The 16,330-nt window shown below is 46.7% G+C and overlaps 1 protein-coding gene across 1 annotated transcript in view; it reads right to left on the reverse strand.

Annotated features, from left to right (window-relative positions):
- Nucleotides 1-3,652: 3,652 nt before the first annotated feature.
- The window catches only part of cebpg (CCAAT enhancer binding protein gamma), a 28,376-nt gene continuing 15,698 nt past the window's right edge, over nt 3,653-16,330 (reverse strand). The window contains exon 2 of the mRNA XM_078544693.1: nt 3,653-10,080. Coding sequence (XP_078400819.1) covers nt 9,474-9,956 — 483 coding nt within the window. The 5' untranslated portion in view covers nt 9,957-10,080 and the 3' untranslated portion in view covers nt 3,653-9,473. The remainder of the gene's footprint in view (nt 10,081-16,330) is intronic.

A 16,330-nucleotide genomic window follows, 5' to 3' on the forward strand; every position in this document is an offset into this window, starting at 1 on the left:
CATGATGGGATTGTATAGTGGAGCAGGCTTGACGGGCCAAATGGTCTACTTCTACTCCTATATCTTGTGTTCTTGAGATTGGTCCATTGCAGTGTTTATGCTCCACACAGACCTTCTCCTACCTCTCTTCATCCAACTCCATCAGCATATCCTTGCATTTCTTTTTGCTTGTGTTTATCCAACTTCCCATTAAGTGCATCTAAACGATTCATCTCAACTGCTCCGCCACCCTCACTAAGCTGGTGAGCTCATGTGCAACCTTGGTACCTTGTTCAGTCCTGAGTTCTCACCATAAATGGGCCCATTTCCAGGATTACTTCTTCCCATCTCGAGGACACTCTTATCTCACACTCTCCACAAGCCTCACTCAAGCTATCATTGCCTCGAGGAACCATGTCTTGAAAGTTTGCCTTGTTGATCTTCCACCTCTATCATTCGCAACCCATGGCAAAGTCATATCCCTGCAGCTCAAAGTCCTTCTCTGAACCTCATCACTCTGTGTTCATCCATCTCCCCACTCCAGCTGCCCCAGAAAGTTGACTCCCAGATCGTTACCCCATTCCCATTGAGTCATCTCCACGGTGACATCCCAGCCTGTATCATACAGGTTACTCCTGCAGTGTCCACCATTAAACACTGGTTTTCAGTCACTCTAATCCTGTCCCTCTGAAACTCTTCCAAAGCCACTGATGTCTTCCTCCCTCTTACCAGCAATTGAAGTTTCTAAAAAATCTCAGCTCCTTAGCAGTCTTCAATATTCTCCTCCTACATTCCTTTGCTTCTTGCTCTCCACATGTCTCTAATTAGTTGGGAGAGTTACCATGCTGGAGGAGTGATATATCATTGCAAATCATTTTTTCAACAGAATAGCACCCGACACAAACAGCCTTATCTCCAGCGTTAAATCCTTCACATTCTTCAGATTGTTTTTCTAAACAGCAAGTTTGTGATTTTAATATCCATGTTACAGATTTCACTGTATTGTAAATGAATCCATCAAGCAGATGATCACACCCCAGGTGGTTCCTCAATCTGGCATCACTATCATCTTAGGTCAAAATAAGTCAAATCCCTCGATAGAACTTGTAAATCGGTAAGTCTTATCAAGGGGAGGCTCCGAGAGATTTCTTGTCGCTGACTAGTATTTATAGTGCTGGAGCAAGCCAGGACTCATGGGTTCAAATTCCACCAAGCTGTGGAACTTCGTTCAGTGTTCTGGAGATTTGTGGGACAGTATCAGATAAAGTAACCATGAAGCCATTGGGATTGTCGCTAAAAGCCTAACTGGTTCCCAAATGCCGGTGAAAGGAATGCCCAATCTCGCCTCCAGGTGACTCCAGTTCCACACTATGGGGCTCACTCCCAATCTCCTCGCAGAAACTCAGGATGGGTAATTGAGGTTGGCTTGTCCACATCAAATAATAAAAACATCTGATTATTTGTTGTCTGTAGGTGATTAAATAAGTTACAGTTCCCAATAACCAAAATGGGGGAGATGAGGGAGGCCTGGGTTTCAACTCCCCTCACTGATACTTTCATCAAATCTGATTTGAGGCAAGGATGGTATCTTGTTCATGCAGTGATCTCCTAGTCCTGTATGCTCCTACCAAACCTACTACCTCCAGACTTCGCTATTCCCCCAATGTTCTTCTCGCCATCCTCCTGCCTCACACCCTCTGCAAACTTCAGCCCATATCCTAACTCACACCAAAAACCAATCACCCCTCACACATCTGCAACCTCCTCCAGTCCTATAACCACACCCCCCCCCCCCCCCCCCACTCATCTAATTCTGATCTCTTGTGGAACCCCTATTTCATTGCTTCACTGTTAGCAGCTGTAACTTCACCTGCCTAGGCCCGGAGCTCTGGAATTCCCTCCTTAAACCTCTCTCTCTCCTTCTTTAAAACTGTCTTTAAAAGCTAGCTCTTTGGCCAAGCATTTAGTCACCTGTGCCAATATCTCCTTATGTGGCTCCGTGTCAAATGTATATCTGATAACACTGCTGTGATGCACCTTGACACAGTTTACTACATTATAGGCGGTATATAAAGATGTTGTTGTTGTTGCAGACACCGTTGTCCTGGCCTAATTGGTTCAGACACCAGTACTTTAGATCCTAACACACTGGATTAGGAGAACCCCAATGTAAACAAGTTCTGACATACACCAAGCCAAATACAATTGTGAAAGAATTAATATTTTAATCTCCATTCTTACAACTGAAGACTGTTGTATTTGTTATTATGAGCACACAGTGTATAAAATAGAGTGTAAAGGGATTTAAATCTTTCAACATCAAATATCCTGAGCATTTCATTCCGGTAGTTAATATCGCACATTAACATTTCTGACATTTTTTTTACACAGCAAAGCATTTGGTTCTAACACAAGGTTTAAAACAACGCTTTTCTAAAAGGAGCACTTTCTGACTTCATTAACTAGCAAAGGATACCAAAAATTATCCTCGTGAGGGAAGGGCTAATTTAAAAAAGAATGTTATATACAATTATCTGTTTGGGTAGCACTGCCCTAATAGAGACTGTTCCTGTGGGTGGAAGAGAATCTACACCAGAACCCAGATCAGCGAAATACTTATGATGGCAAAAGAACCAGAAATGAAAAGGTGTCATTTGTTGAGAGAAAGCAGCCTTGGTTTGACAATCAAGAGAGCTGGATATTCTGGAGATTTCTTTGGTGCATTTGGGGTATAGGGAGCAGATGGAATGGGCCGTTAGAGTCAGTGTTGGAGGCAGTGTGCAGGCTGGATGGTGTGAATGGCGCTTTCCTGGTCATTGCTTCATTATGTTTGGATGAGTTGTTTCAATTGACATAGTGAGGCATCATCTTTCCTGTTCAATGGTGATTTTTATAGAGTATGCAACATGTCCAAACGTGTGAGGCAACATTTCTACCATCCTGGTAGGAAATTCCTCTCTTAGCTCAACCAAACTGACCCACCTGTCAAATAAAAGGACAGGTTTGCCATATTCAGGGCACATTCTCCCTCTATGCCACTGCTTCTGAACACTGCAATCTGGGGCTGGTAGCTCCCTCACTTACTTCCAAACACAGAAGTTTAGAAGCGGAATTTTACGGCCCCCTCACGGCGCGGGTGGGGCAGTAAAACATGGCGAGCCGTTCAAAAGTCCATCGACTTCCGTAAAATCCCGCTGGATCTAAAATTCTGCCCTAAAATTACTGCCCACACAACATAGCCCCCTTCTTAATTTGAGCTGCCCCTCTTTCTACCTCCACAACACCACCCCTCAACACTGCACACTCCCTCTAACTGCACCTGTCACTGGGAACCAATGTCCCTCCTAGAAAGCTCAGTAGCTGTCAGGTACAGGGAAACTTGCGGATTCAGTAGCTGTCAGGTACAGGGAAACTTGCGGAATCAGTAGCTGTCAGGTACAGGGAAACTTGCGGATTCAGTAGCTGTCAGGTACAGGGAAACTTGCGGATTCAGTAGCTGTCAGGTACAGGGAAACTTGCGGATTCAGTAGCTGTCAGGTACAGGGAAACTTGCGGATTCAGTAGCTGTCAGGTACAGGGAAACTTGCGGAATCAGTAGCTGTCAGGTACAGGGAAACTTGCGGATTCAGTAGCTGTCAGGTACAGGGAAACTTGCGGATTCAGTAGCTGTCAGGTACAGGGAAACTTGCGGATTCAGGGTACCTAAGGGACCAACACATTGCAGGCAGGATTCAAACCCCAGTGAAAGACAGGGACAGAAAGGAAACCAGTGACAACCCATGAGTCATTATGCTCTTTGGACTGTCCACGGTATGTACGCGGCTGGTGTTAAAGGTGTGTCCTGTATTTTAAGGTGCAAAAGGATTTTTTAGAACATTGAAGGCGGTCCGTAGTTCACAATTTGCAACTGTCTTCAGAGAGTCTCGTGTCTTTTTACGATGTGAGTTAGTTGGGACAATAGTTGTCAACAGTGTTTTTTTTTGGAAGTGTCAGCTCAGTCACGATTGAACAAATCTCAGGTGCTCCTTCACAAACAGTTCTACAGGCAGCTGCTGCTCAGGTCCAGACTGACCAAAATCTATCAGCCATCCGGATTTAGACAGGACATTTATAAAATATACAATTAACATTCAGCGATTCTCTTTACAAAATGTCATTTCTCAACAGCCAGAAAGAGATCTCCCTTCAAACGAAGCAGAAAGTAGACAGGTGTGTTTACTTCCTTTCAACAACCGAGTTTAACAGAGAGAAAAAAAACCCTTCAAAATATAGCAACATAAGGGCCCATACAGAAACATATAAACATTTCATCTATACATTATAAAATTCACCTACTGTTATGGACAAAATGTGTTCATTCCTAAGACTGGACTTAAAAAAATACAAGATGCAGTAGTTTCGCTGGTATTTCAGTAACAGACATTTATTAAACCTGGAAGAAAAAACGCGTAAAAACACTATGGCAGGTTTGGCAAGGGCACAGAATTTTAACCCTTCAAGACTCCAATGTCCTTTGCTGCTTTGACTACACGAAAAAAGATTTGATTCATAAACATCCTGGAAAAATAGGACACTGTAAGTTTTTAAACTTTTTACAAAAAGCAGAATGGACAGACCAATTTCTGTAATGAATAGTCCTCGATCTCTATTTTCTCCCCTCACTATAATCACCGAAGATTCTCTCGAATTGGGAACTATTCCTTTCAATAAATGCTGGCCTAGCCAATGAAGCCCACACCCCTTGAATGAATAAAAATATTGGAAAATTGCACATGTTACTGTTACTTAAGAAAGGTGAGAGATTGAAACCAAGCAATTATAGACCAGTGTTTCCCAACATCACTTGTCCGGAAATGACTCCAGTCCACGATTAAGCTTAGAGTGACTGAACACCTTGAAAATGTTCAGCTGATCAGAGAGAGCCAGCACAGATTTATAAAGAGAGTTCATACCTGACTAACCTGATTGGATTTTTTTTTAAAGGGGAGCAGGTAGTGAATGTCTATGGATATTACCAATATGGACTTCCAGAAGGCATTTGATAAAGTCCCTCATAAGAGACTGTTCACTAAAGTAGAAGCTCATGGAATTGAAGGGAAACTATTGACCAGGTTTGGAAAGTGGCTGAGTGGCAGGAGACAGAGTAGGGAGAATGGGCAGGTACCCTCATTGGCAGGATGTGACAAGTGGTGTCCCACCAGGATCTGTGCTGGGGCCCCAACAATTCACTGTGCACATTAACCATTTAGATTAGGGGATAGAAAGTCACATACACACGCTTGCTGATCACACAAAGATAGGTGACATTGTAGTTGGAAGTGTAAAATTATTGATAAAGTAAATGGACAAAACTGTGGCAAATGGATTTCAGGCAAATGTGAGGTCATCCACTTTGGATCTAAAATGGACAGATCAGAGGACTCTAAATGGTGAAAAGCTGGAAATAGCAGAGGTCCAAAGGGACTTGTGGGGTCCAGGTTCACAGATCATTAAACTTCATGAACAGGTACAGAAAATAATGAGAAAGCCAAATGGAATGCTGGCCTTTATATCTAGAGAACTAGAATACAAGGGGGTAGAAACAATGCTTCAGTTATACAAAGTCCTGGTTAGACCCCACCTGGAGTAAACAGTTCTGGGAACCACATCTTAGGAAGGATATCCTGACCTTGAAGGGGGTGCAGCATCAATTTACCAGGATACCTGGGCTCTGGGCTCCAAGGGAAGCTACAAGGAAGATTAAACAAACTCACCTTGCATAACATGGAAATTAGAAGGTTAAGAGGTGATTTGATTTAAGTTTTCAAGGTATTAAGGGAGTTGATAGGGTAGAGAGAAGCTATTTCCGCTGGCTGGGGAGTCTGGGACTAGGGAGCATTGTCTAAAAATTACAGCCAGACCTTTCAGGAGTGAAATTAGGAAACACTCCTACAAACAAGTGGTAGAGGTTTGGAACTCTCTTCAGCAAACAGTAATTGACGTTAAATCAGTTGTTAATTCAAAACTGAAACAGGTAGTTTCATTTATCTAAAGGTATTAAGGAATATGGGGCGAAGGTGATAGGTGGAGTTAACTCAGCTCTGATTTCACTGAATGCAGTACAGGCTCAAAGAGCTAAACTGCTTCTTTCTGTTCCTATTCCTGCTTCTTTTGGGATGCAGGGACTGAGGAACATCTGTACCTTAGCAAAGTCAAAGTTTCTGCCCCCACCTTTCAGATTGAGGACACTGAGGCCAACCAACCTGCTGAACTCAGCCAGGACCAAAAATCAATCCTATAGTTTCCAGGTCTCTGTGGATTTGTGCTGCACTGAATGATGCTGCTGAGTAACTCGGGCATCGGGCAGCCCATCTGTTACCTTTCACATTGCCCCAAATAATCACTGTCCTCAGAAGGGTTAAAATGCCAATACCTGAGCCCAGCTAGTGTTTACCTTCACATCCACTGGGTTACACCTTGCTTGGGTCAGTGTTGTCATTGGGCTTTATTAACTATATTCAGTCCAATCCCATTTAAACTGTTGTGATATAGATGAACACAATAGCCCAGATAGGGTGTGACCATTGGAAGCATCGCTTCCACACCTCTGTATCATCAAGTTGCCCCTGGCTACATTGAAAGTCCAGCTGTTACACAGCTCAAAACACTCTGTCCAAACACAACTCAAACTTATCAGCAAAATCTCCAATTGTACTTCTGGGTGCTCGAGTGAGCAGGGCCTGAAAATTCCACATCCTGATGACAACATTGGAGTGGGAGTGGGGGGCGGGGCACCAGGAAATAGTTACTTAAAAAGCGTTGGGTAGCACTGTCAGCTCTGGGCTCACTTTGCATTTAGAGCTCAAACATACGATGCAGCTTGACACTCCTAGTGCCGATCGGAGGCAGTGCTGGACTGGCACCAACTTTCAGATAAGACGTTCAAACTGAGCCTGGCCTGCCCTCATGGGCGGAGGTGAAAGATTCAGTGGGATTATTCACAGAAAAGGAGGAAACTTTGCCACCATCACTCAACCAAAACAGCTCATTCATCTCATTGTTGTTTGTGGGATCTTACTGTGCCCAATTGAGTATTGTATAAATTGCCATGTGTACATGAAGTGCTTAGGAGTCTGACAGACGTATGTGCAAGTGCTTGTAGTGTGAGTTATCCAGTAGGTAATGAGTGAGGGAGGATGTGCAGAGTATCCACTGTGGAACCTGCCTCTGGTGCGGGGCTGCAGCCTGAGTACTGCACACCTTGCAGGTTTCACGTGACGCACCCAAATGGTGCTTTACACACGTAACAACTGGGAACTTGCGACAATGCAATCCCACAAACAACTGGTGAGGATACTGTAATCAGGGGAGGGGGCCGAGGCTGTTTTTATTCTTTTCCTGGGTCGTGGACATCGCTGGCTGGGCCAGCATTTGTTGCCCATCCCTAATTGCCCTTGAACTGAGTGGCTTGCTGGGCCATTGCAGAAGGTAGTTAAGAGTCAACCACATTGCTGTGGGTCTGGAGTCACATCACATGTAGGCCAGACCAGGTAAGGACGGCAGATTTCCTTCCCTAAAGGACATTAGTGAACCAGGTGGGTTTTTACAACAATTGATAAGTTTCATGGTCACCATTACTGAGACTAACTTTCAATGACAGATTTTTATTTCGTAACTGAATTTAAATTCCGCCAGCTGCCATGTTGAGATTTGGAAGGTGTCTCTCCCAGGTATTAGCCTGAGCCTCTGGACTACAAGTCCAGTGACATTCCCACTATGCCACCATCGCCCCGAGCAGTTTATCAAATGTGCTTGTGTCTATTAGCAGCTGCAATGCAGCTCCAGGTGACTGCATGATTGTCATTCGATTCCAGTCAGGTGGGTTCTCACTTATTGTTGTCACTGCCACATACATGGCCATGGATGACAGCTCATAAAACAGAGGTGAGGTAGGGTTTTTTTAATTCATTCGTGGGATGTGGGCTTCGTTGGCTGGGCCAGCATTTATTGCCCATCCCTAATTGCCCTTGAGAAGGTGGTGGTGAGCTGCCTTCTTGAATCGCTGCAGTCTGTGTAGTGTAGGTACACCCACAGTGCAGTTAGGGAGGGAGTTCCAGGATTTTGACCCAGTGACAGTGAAGGAACGGCGATATATTTCCAAGTCAGGGTGGTGAGTGACTTGGAGGGGAACTTCCAGGTGGTGGTGTTCCCATCTATCTGCTGCCCTTGTCCTTCTAGATGGTAGTGGTCGTGGGTTTGGAAGGTGCTGTCTAAGGAGCCTTGGTGAGTTCCTGAAGTGCATCTTGTAGATGGTACACACTGCTGCTACTGTGCATCAGTGGTGCAGGGAGTGAATGTTCATGGATGTGGTGCCAATCAAGTGGGCTGTTTTGTCCTGGACAGTGTCAAGCTTCCTGAGTGTTGTTGAGAGCTGCTGGTGAGGGAGGGAGGCAGAAATTCCCAGTGACTAAAAGAATGGAGGCAACAGAACATGACAGGTCGAAAATGAAACCAAAAGCCAAAGGGTTGCTGAGTGCTGGAGGCTGCAATTAGAAACTGCTATAAACTCCAGGCTTCAGAATGTTAATCTCTGCATGGAAGCAGTGTGATTGCAGACAATCCCAATGAGGAGACAATATTAAAATAGTGCATATTGGCTCCAAACTGCTTCACTTGCACCACTACCAACTTTTTATTTTAAACTGAACTCAAATTCTGAAGCTGCCTTAATGAGATTTGAACTGAATCTCTAGTAACAAAACCTCTACACTCCTGTGAATTTAAATTACCAGGGCTGTCAATCCTAAATTAAAAAGAAACAGAGCCAGCAACCCAGAGAGAGAAAATAAGAGACAGGTTAGTGTTTCAGGCAAGAACCTCTGTCAGACCCCCGAGACCCTCCCCACCCCACCGTCAGACCCATGTTTCGGCTGCGAGGCAACTGGCTATTCCTTAGACTAAAGCGGACAATAAGGGACTGTCCACAATGTTATCATGTCTTATGTGCTTCAGGTATTGTCTGGACTGCTGTTCCATTAGTTCGTCTAATCACCCCTTCTGAAGTCAACAGCCCCATGTGGATTCAGTGTCAGACCATGATGACCTCCAGCTCATAATCTTCTCACCCAATGGGGTGAAAGTGCACCCTTGAAACACACAGCCTTGTATACATCATCGTAGCTCAACTGGAACAGAAGAATAGAGGGAAATGGGACAGAGGTTGAATCGGGGTGGGTTATTGGGGTAGATGCCAAGCAGCAAGATTGGAGAGTAATCCTGCATTTAATGGATGCTTTCCGGGATTGTTGACTGTGCCTTTAGTTTCTGCACAGTCCGTTTTGCAAACTCCTGCTTTTCTCAGTCCTTCAGGGATCTGAATATTTTCCGGACACAGACCACCGGACAACAGAAATATACACATCAAAGAAAGAAACTTAAATTAAAACAGACAATTCAAAGCAAAACCCCTTTCCATAAAATTTCCTGATGTTGACACTTGCGGTCTCTGCCCCCTCCTATTGCTGCATGTTGTTAGACTCCTGCCCAGTTCCAGTGTTTTCAGTGAATGGCGGGTGCCCATTATCTGAGAAACTATGCGCATGCTCAAGAAACAAATCCTTTAAGACGCTCAGTTCCTTGCTGAGCAGTTTGATTTTTGCTTCCAGACGCTCGTTCTCTTCTTTCAGCTCGTTGACTCTCTGCTGTGTGTCCTGAGCTTTCTGTTTGCTCTTTAATCGGCTCTTCCTCACCGCCATGTTGTTGCGTTCCCGCCGCTGTCGGTACTCCTCGCTCTCCTTGTTGTAACTCGCACTCTTTTTGCTTTGTTTACTTGGTGCCATGGCCTTGCCAGCCCCTGAGGGACTGAGTGGATGGAGCTGCGGGACTTGCTGCACACCGACACTGGCACCACTGCTGCTGGTCTGGAGCTGCACTCTGCTCACTCCATTCTGACCTGGGCTCTCTTTGGGATGAGTGGAAATGACAGACCGTGCACTCATTTGGGTCAACGGTCCCCTTGATGGTCTGGATTCTCTTCACGTTGGGTTTATGAAGTGCCAACTATTACAAAGTGGGAGAAAGGTCCCCCAGGAGTGACAGTGCCACACAAGGGATCCACACAACCTAAAAACAAGAGAAGATAAGTGACTCCACAGAAACTGACAAAACTCAAAATGGAGATGGATTTCCAGAACAAACATTACCTTTACACACAAATCAACTGGGGAGATTTACACTGAGTCCAAATGCTAATCAATGGGCAGTGATATAAATGTCCACTAGGTTACAGTACACAAATGTGCTTTTAAACCTACGTCAGAACAGAGTGTAAGTCCTGGGAATGGTGAGAAAACACGCATAAAGAAACCTGCACATATCAGCAAGTGACAAGCATTGCAGGGGCGGTGGGGAAAACCACAGGAAGAACAGTTCTACTCGGTATCTAGTCAGTGTTCCCAGAGAATTAAAATTTCATAAACCAGTGACACAGTAACATTTTGAATTGCTTCAAATAGTCTCGCCATCTTGGGTAACCCTAGAATAAGTACAAGTAACAGAGTCAGACTCATTTTCAGCACAGAAGGGGGTGGTTTGGCCCATCATGTCCGTGTTGACTCTCTGTACAGCAATCCATTCAGTCCCATTCCCCAACTCTATCCCCGTAACCTGTAAGTTTATTTCCTTCCAGTGCCTATCCAATTTCCATTTGAAATCGTTGATTGTTCCTGTTTCCACCTCCCTCGTGGGCAGTGAGTTCCAAGTCACTCACTGTGTAAAAAAGTTCTTCCTCACATCCCCTCTGCTTCTCTTGCCCAGATCCTTAAATTTGTGGTCCCCCTAGACCTTGCACCATCAGCCAATGGGAACAGTTTTTCTTTGTCTACCTTATCCAAACCTGTCATCATCTTGTCCACCTCCATCAAATCTCCCCTCAATTTCCTTTGCTCCAAGGAGAACAACCCCAGCTTCTCCAACCTAACCTTGTAGTTAAAATCCCTCATCCCTGGAACCATTCTGGTAAATCTCCTCTGCCCCCTCTCAACGACCCTCACATCCTTCCTAAAGTGTGGTGACTAGAACTGGATACTATACTCGAGTTGTGGCCTAACCAGAGCTTTCTAAAGGTTCAGCATAACTTCCCTGTTTTTGTGCTCAATGCCTCTATTGATGAAGCCCAAGATCCCAAATGCTTTGCTAACCACTCTCTCAATATATTCTGTCATCTTCAATGATATATGCACTAGGGCAACTCACCAAGGCTCTTTCGACAGCAGCTTCCACACCTATGACTACAAGGGCAGCAGATAGCTGGGAACACCACCACCTGGAAGTTCCCCTCCAAGTCACTCACCATCCTGACTTGGAAATATATCGCCGTTCCTTCACTATCGCTGAGTCAAAACCCTGGAACTCCCTTCCTAACAGCATTGTGGGTGTACCTACACCACATGGACTGCAGCGGTTCAAGAAGGCAGCTCACCAACACCTTCTCAAGGGCAATTAGGGATGGGCAATAAATGCTGGCCCAGCCAGCGATACCCATACCTTGTGAAAGAATAAATTTAAAAATGCACATGAACTCCCAGGTCCCTCTGTCCCTTCACACTCCCAATGAGGGTATTGTGTGAGGCATAAAAACTTGCATGGAGCAGACACAAGCATTAGTAGCAGGAGTAGACCATATAACCCATCGAGCCTGCTCCACCAGTCAATAAGATCACGACTGATCTAATTTTAGTTTCAACTCCACATTCCTACCCAGCCCCGATAACCTTTCGCTCCCTTGCTTATCAAGAATCTATCTATTCAAAAATTCTGCCTCAACCATCTTTTGGGGAAAAGAATTCCAAAGTCTCTCAACCCTCGGAGAAAAAAAACGTGGGAACCTGTGGAAGGCACGAAATAAAAAAAAAGTCAGCATGAAAATTGCAGGTTTCTGAACAACTCATCGGGCTGATTTAATGTATTCAGGGAATCTCCCACCACCCTCCTACCCCGCCACACACCCGGATTCCATGACAACAGATTCTACTGTCGATGACAATAACTCGCTATCATTTAAATGAGGCCATCATTGAAATGAAATAATAAAGGACATAGCTGAATCTTTCTAAGGCAGAGGTGGTGTCAACCACTTACAATGCACTGTTCTGCTAAACACGCCTCTCTCTCCCCAGCAACCGGCCAGTGGAAAATTAAAGCTTTTAACCATACACTTGATTTAATACTGCTGGTTCAGAAACAATCATTGCCCAGTGGAGCGTGTGACATTAGTTGGTACAGTAATAGACTAATAATACAGTCAAGATGCACTCTGCTAACTAGGTGTTTAATCAGGTAGCCAGTGACAGCATCGTCAAACAGTCTGCCTGTTAAAAGTGATTCCAGTATCTCTCCCAAGATGGAACATCACTGCCCCAGGCACGGCTTTCAATGGCTTAAGAGTTAAGAGTTACTCTTCAGACCATTGTTCTGTGGCAGTAATTTAGGGGCTGCGAGTGATGTATCTTCTAGACTCTGGTAGCTGTCTTAAGAGATTCTCTCTTCACCTAGCAGAATTTTTACAAAATGTTTTACATGTTTTTTCAATATTGAGGAACGAGTATCTTCATTAAATCAAAGCAAGCCATCCAAACTGCAGGCTAGGAGTGAGATCGCTGCTCCGATAGCAAGACAGGTCCCAGCAAGAAATCAGGCAAAGCTTCCAGTTAGGAGGAGGAATTACCAAATCAGGGAAACAAACCGGAACACAATCTCTTTCAAATTCATTTTTCTTCCTCATTTTCCTGCCAATTTTCTTCTCTCCTTAGTTGCAAGTGTCAACTTCACACTAGGGAGTGGCCCTCACACCGGAGTACAGCCCCCTCACTAGTGTCTGCCCACCTCGCCGGGGTGCAACTGTACAGTCATTGTCACGTTCTTCACTTCGACTTGGGTGCTGGATTTCCTCAGGCTATTTACTGAGCCAGGGGGCAGGGGGCGGGGGGCAGAGCAGGGGGGTGGGGGGGGAGGGGGGGGGGGGCAGTGGAGGCAGGGCGGGGGTGAGTGGGTGGGGGCGGGGGTTGGGGGGGAGCGGGTGGGGGCAGGGCGGGGAATGTACAGCGAGTGTCTGCCCTTCAGCTGCAATTCGCTAACTCTGTCCAGACCAGGTTTTAAACTGAGGTTCAGTTGTCTCTTGCTCTGAGTGACAAGGTTGCAGGTTCAAGTCGTGCTCCAGAGACCTGAGCAAGTAATTAAGGCTGACACTCTGAATGCAGTACCCAGGGTGCATTGCCCCATCCTGAGGGTCAGTGCCGAGGGAGCGCTGCACTGTCGGAGGGTCAGTACTGAGGGAGTGCTGCACTGTCAGAGGGTCAGTACTGAGGGAGTGCTGCACTGTCAGAGGGTCAGTACTGAGGGAGCGCCGCACTGTCAGAGGGTCAGTGCCGAGGGAGTGCCGCACTGTCAGAGGGTCAGTACTGAGGGAGTGCTGCACTGTCAGGGGGTCAGTGCCGAGGGAGCGCCGCACTGTCGGAGGGTCAGTACTGAGGGAGTGCCGCACTGTCAGAGGGTCAGTACTGAGGGAGTGCCGCACTGTCGGAGGGTCAGTACTGAGGGAGTGCCACACTGTCAGAGGGTCAGTACTGAGGGAGTACCGCACTGTCAGAGGGTCAGTGCTGAGGGAGCACTGCTCTGTCAGAGGGTCAGTGCTGAGGGAGTGCTGCACTGTCAGAGGGTCAGTACTGAGGGAGTGCCGCACTGTCAGAGGGTCAGTGCCGAGGGAGTGCTGCTCTGTCAGAGGGTCAGTGCTGAGGGAGCTCTGCACTGTCGGAGGGTCAGTACCAAGGGAGCGCTGCACTGTCAGAGGGTCAGTGCCGAGGGAGTGCTGCACTGTCAGAGGGTCAGTTTTGAGGGAGTGCTGCTCTGTCAGAGGGTCAGTTTTGAGGGAGTGCTGCTCTGTCAGAGGGTCAGTGCCGAGGGAGCGCTGCTCTGTCAGAGGGTCAGTGCCGAGGGAGCGCTGCTCTGTCAGAGGGTCAGTGCCGAGGGAGCGCTGCTCTGTCGGAGGGTCAGTGCCGAGGGAGCGCTGCTCTGTCGGAGGGTCAGTGCTGAGGGAGTGCCGCACTGTCAGAGGGTCAGTACTGAGGGAGTGCCGCACTGTCAGAGGGTCAGTGCCGAGGGAGCTCTGCGCTGTCGGAGGGTCAGTACCAAGGGAGCGCTGCACTGTCAGAGGGTCAGTGCCGAGGGAGTGCTGCACTGTCAGAGGGTCAGTGCCGAGGGAGTGCTGCACTGTCAGAGGGTCAGTTTTGAGGGAGTGCTGCTCTGTCAGAGGGTCAGTGCCGAGGGAGCGCTGCTCTGTCAGAGGGTCAGTGCCGAGGGAGCGCTGCTCTGTCGGAGGGTCAGTGCCGAGGGAGCGCTGCTCTGTCGGAGGGTCAGTGCTGAGGGAGCGCTGCTCTGTCAGAGGGTCAGTGCTGAGGGAGCGCTGCTCTGTCAGAGGGTCAGTGCCGAGGGAGTGCTGCACTGTCAGAGGGTCAGTGCCGAGGGAGCGCTGCTCTGTCGGAGGGTCAGTTTTGAGGGAGTGCTGCTCTGTCAGAGGGTCAGTGCCGAGGGAGTGCTGCACTGTCAGAGGGTCAGTGCCGAGGGAGCGCTGCTCTGTCGGAGGGTCAGTTTTGAGGGAGTGCTGCTCTGTCGGAGGGTCAGTGTTGAGGGAGTGCTGCACTGTCGGAGATGTTGTCTATTGCACAAGACATTAAACCAAAGACCCATTTGCTCCCTCAGTTGTAAAGGCACATTCAAAGAAGAGCAGGGGCCTTCTCCCCAGTATCTGGGCCAATATTTATCTTTTTGCAAACCTAAAACAGATTATCTTGTCATTTATCTCATAGCTGTTTGTGGGAGCTTGCTGTGCACATGCTCTCTGCCATGTCTCCTCCATTCCAGCAGTATCTACACTTCCAAAGCACTTCAGTAGCTATAAATCACGGTCTGACAGCCTGAGGTCAAGAAAGATGCTATCCAAATGAAAGTCTTTATAGATGGTATTTGTCATTGTGTTCTGTAAGCAGTCGGCACCATTTACACTGTGCTATGCTGTTATTGTCTACATTCATGTTGTTAGAGCTCAGCTCCAAGTCCACCGCTTGCATACTTTTCCTCCTTGTATAGCCTCAAGATGTTGAAATCAAGGCTCCAACTTGTTCCTTCCCAGCACCTCAAACTGCTCCCCTCCCTCAATCATTCCTCCCACAGTCTACACGCTTTGAAACTCCAGGCTAAGCATTCACCTTATCATCAAGATCAAAGCCAAAAACTGCCGATGCTGGAAATCCAAAACAAAAATACCTGGAAAAACTCAGCAGGTCTGACAGCATCTGCGGAGAGGAACAATTAACGTTTCGAGTCCTCATGACCCTTCAACAGAACTAAGTAAAAATAGAAGAGAGGTGAAATATAAGCTGGTTTAAGGGGGGGTGGGACAGGTAGAGCTGGATAGAGGGCCAGTGATAGGTGGAGATAACCAAAAGATGTCATAGACAAAAGAACAAAGAGGTGTTGAAGATGGTGATATTATCTAAGGAATGTGATAACGGGGACATTAAGGGTAGAAAGCAGGACAAGCAAGGTACAGATAGCCCTGGTGGGGTGGGGTGGGGTGAAGGAATCAAGTTTTATCTCTACCTTTTAGCCATTTTTGATTCCTTCACCCCACCCCACCCCACCAGGGCTATCTGTACCTTGCTTGTCCTGCTTTCTACCCTTAATTAGCACATTCCTTTAGATAATATCACCACCTTCAACACCTCTTTGTCCTTTTGTCTATGACATCTTTTGGCTATCTCCACCTATCACTGGCCCTCTATCCAGCTCTACCTGTCCCACCCCACCCCCCCCCCTTAAACCAGCTTATATTTCACCTCTCTTCTATTTTTACTTAGTTCTGTTGAAGGGTCATTCGGACTCGAAACGTTAACTGTGTTCCTCTCCGCAGATGCTGCCAGACCTGCTGAGTTTTTCCAGGTAATTTTGTTTTTGTTTCACCTTATCATCAACTACCCATTTATCTCGTCTTTGCCTTTACGCTTTTCAATCTTAGTGCAGCACTGTGAGCCTTGGCCATTCAGCTGCGTTACTCACTATCCACAGCATGAAATACTGTATCAGTGAAGGAGAAGGTGGGGCAGCAACGTTTCCGTGTAAATCTGACAGCCACCACAAAAACCACTACAATTTTCATCGTTTCACCACCGGTGACTGTGTCTTCAGCTACCTGGGCCTTGATTTCGAATTCCCTCCCTAAACCTCTCTACTTCTCTTTCCTCCTCTGAGACACTCCCTTAAAATCCACCTCCTAAACTGAGCGTACAACCACCTGTGCTGGCATTTCCCTATCTGGCTC

This window comes from Cetorhinus maximus, chromosome 6 (assembly GCF_964194155.1).
Source record: "Cetorhinus maximus chromosome 6, sCetMax3.hap1.1, whole genome shotgun sequence".
NCBI lineage: Eukaryota > Metazoa > Chordata > Chondrichthyes > Lamniformes > Cetorhinidae > Cetorhinus > Cetorhinus maximus.